This window comes from Physella acuta, unplaced genomic scaffold (assembly GCF_028476545.2).
Source record: "Physella acuta isolate Inbredline_101_S28 unplaced genomic scaffold, ASM2847654v3 ptg000445l, whole genome shotgun sequence".
NCBI classification, from domain to species: Eukaryota; Metazoa; Mollusca; class Gastropoda; family Physidae; genus Physella; species Physella acuta.
In genome coordinates, this window is record NW_026731964.1 from 65,269 (window position 1) to 67,104 (window position 1,836).

The following is a 1,836-nucleotide window of genomic DNA, read 5'->3' on the forward strand; positions in this document are numbered from 1 at the left end:
AACAGTTAATTGAAAGGAAAGTAAAGTCTCCGAAATTATGTCTGTAATTTAGCCTTCATGCACGTATGAATTAGAGCAATTGTAGAAGTTGTAAGTACGTTTCCACCAGTTAGCGGTATTAAATCAATATTCGTGTTCTATTTGGTGTCTATGTTTACAATCGTCAATTTAGTAAAGGTTGTCGAGAAGTATTTACTGCCCAGAGAAAGAAATTATACAAATAGTAATCTTTATGTAAATAAGATAAAGATACACAGGGAATAACAACAGCCATGTCTGAAATAATTGACTTGCTACTTGCGACGCCCTCTTCAATGCAGGATAACGTCACCACACTTAGCACAGTTTTGTGTCTTTTTCGTGGAGTTGTCTCCCTTGTTGGAGTCGTAGGCAACTCTCTGACGATCCGGACATTTATCGCTATGGGACTTAAAGACGGGGTGACTCTGTCGTTCTTGTTCCTCTCTGTCTGTGATCTATTGTTTCTTGTGTTAGAAGGCGCATCTTCGATCTCATGCGTCTTTGTCTGTGTTGAACGAGTCAGTAATTATACAACTTACTTCCCCGTGGATCCATACAGTGTAGATTTTTATCTGCTACTGTGTGCAAGCGAGTTCTATCATTGCGCCATGGTCACTATAATATTTCTTGCCATTGTCCGATGCCTGAGCGTGGCCTCGCCATTGTGGTTTAGAAACAAATTAGGAACTAAATTAGTCTCCATCGTTGCTAGTTCGGTGATTGCCATATCTGTTTTTGCAATTGAAATTCCAATTTTCGCCTTCATGGGGATTATACCCCAGTTTGATAAAAACACAAACACAACCAGAGCATTATTTTGGGCATCGCCTAAGTGGCATATAGTGACAGATGTCATTTGGACTGTCATGGGGCTCATTTTAACCAACTGTGTTCAAATAATATTGCTAATATCTGCTATTGCCATGAAAATCGTTCTCACAAAAGCGCTATCGTTTAGAAAAAAGTGCACGTTAGCCCATAACGACACAAACACAAGCTACAGTGACGTCACCCACACAGAGAGCAAACTGCAGTTAACCAGCAAGGAAATCAGGATAACCCAGCAGTTGTTCGTCCTCTCGCTGACCTACATCATCAGCAACACGCCAAGAGCTTGCTTCCATCCGCCACAACTACTCTTCCCAGAGCTCTCCATATTTGGGAAACACGGAAGATTATTTGAAGTCATTGACGTCATTGTACACACGTGTCAGTGTGTATTTTGTTGCGGTAATGTCCTCATCTATTTGAGATTCAACTCCAGATTTCGTCAATTGTTTTGGAGAAATTTTAATAACAAACAAGCATAAAATACGATTTTTATAATTGTTAAGTTACATAAGGCAAATAAAGTAGTTCATGTGAATTAAATAGTGGTACAGTATATTTTTTGTAAACAAGGAAAATCGTGAATTTCTTTATTAGTGGATAATTATTTAAAAAAAAAAAATTATTTAAAAAAAATCTTTTAAATTTCTACTGAAAAAAATATAATTTGGAATAGGTGAACCATTTTAATAGCCGAACAGATATTTTTTTACAGTATTCTAAAACTATTTTCTTAAGCAGTTTTTCAAGCATTATATGTGAAATTTGTAAAGTAGAAAAAAAAACTGTTTGCATCTCTATATATAGTTGTTTTCTTTCTGTCCAAGTGTCCCTTAGTTTTTTATTCATTCCTAAGGATCTGCAGAACTATAATAAAAAAGTTTGTTTTAATTTACAAGTTTATTTTTGTTTTTGGATTAGATTGGCATTGTTTTCTTTAACATTAATTAATTGTCATGTTTCCATGATAAAAATAAATGATAAATA

The 1,836-nt window shown here is 35.3% G+C and overlaps 1 protein-coding gene across 1 annotated transcript; it reads left to right on the plus strand.

Annotated features, from left to right (window-relative positions):
• Nucleotides 1-272: 272 nt before the first annotated feature.
• On the plus strand, nucleotides 273-1,331 carry LOC131943174 (galanin-like G-protein coupled receptor npr-9). The gene has a single exon (XM_059303187.1). The coding sequence runs from the start codon at nucleotides 273-275 to the stop codon at nucleotides 1,329-1,331; it is 1,059 nt and encodes a 352-aa protein (XP_059159170.1).
• Nucleotides 1,332-1,836: the final 505 nt, after the last annotated feature.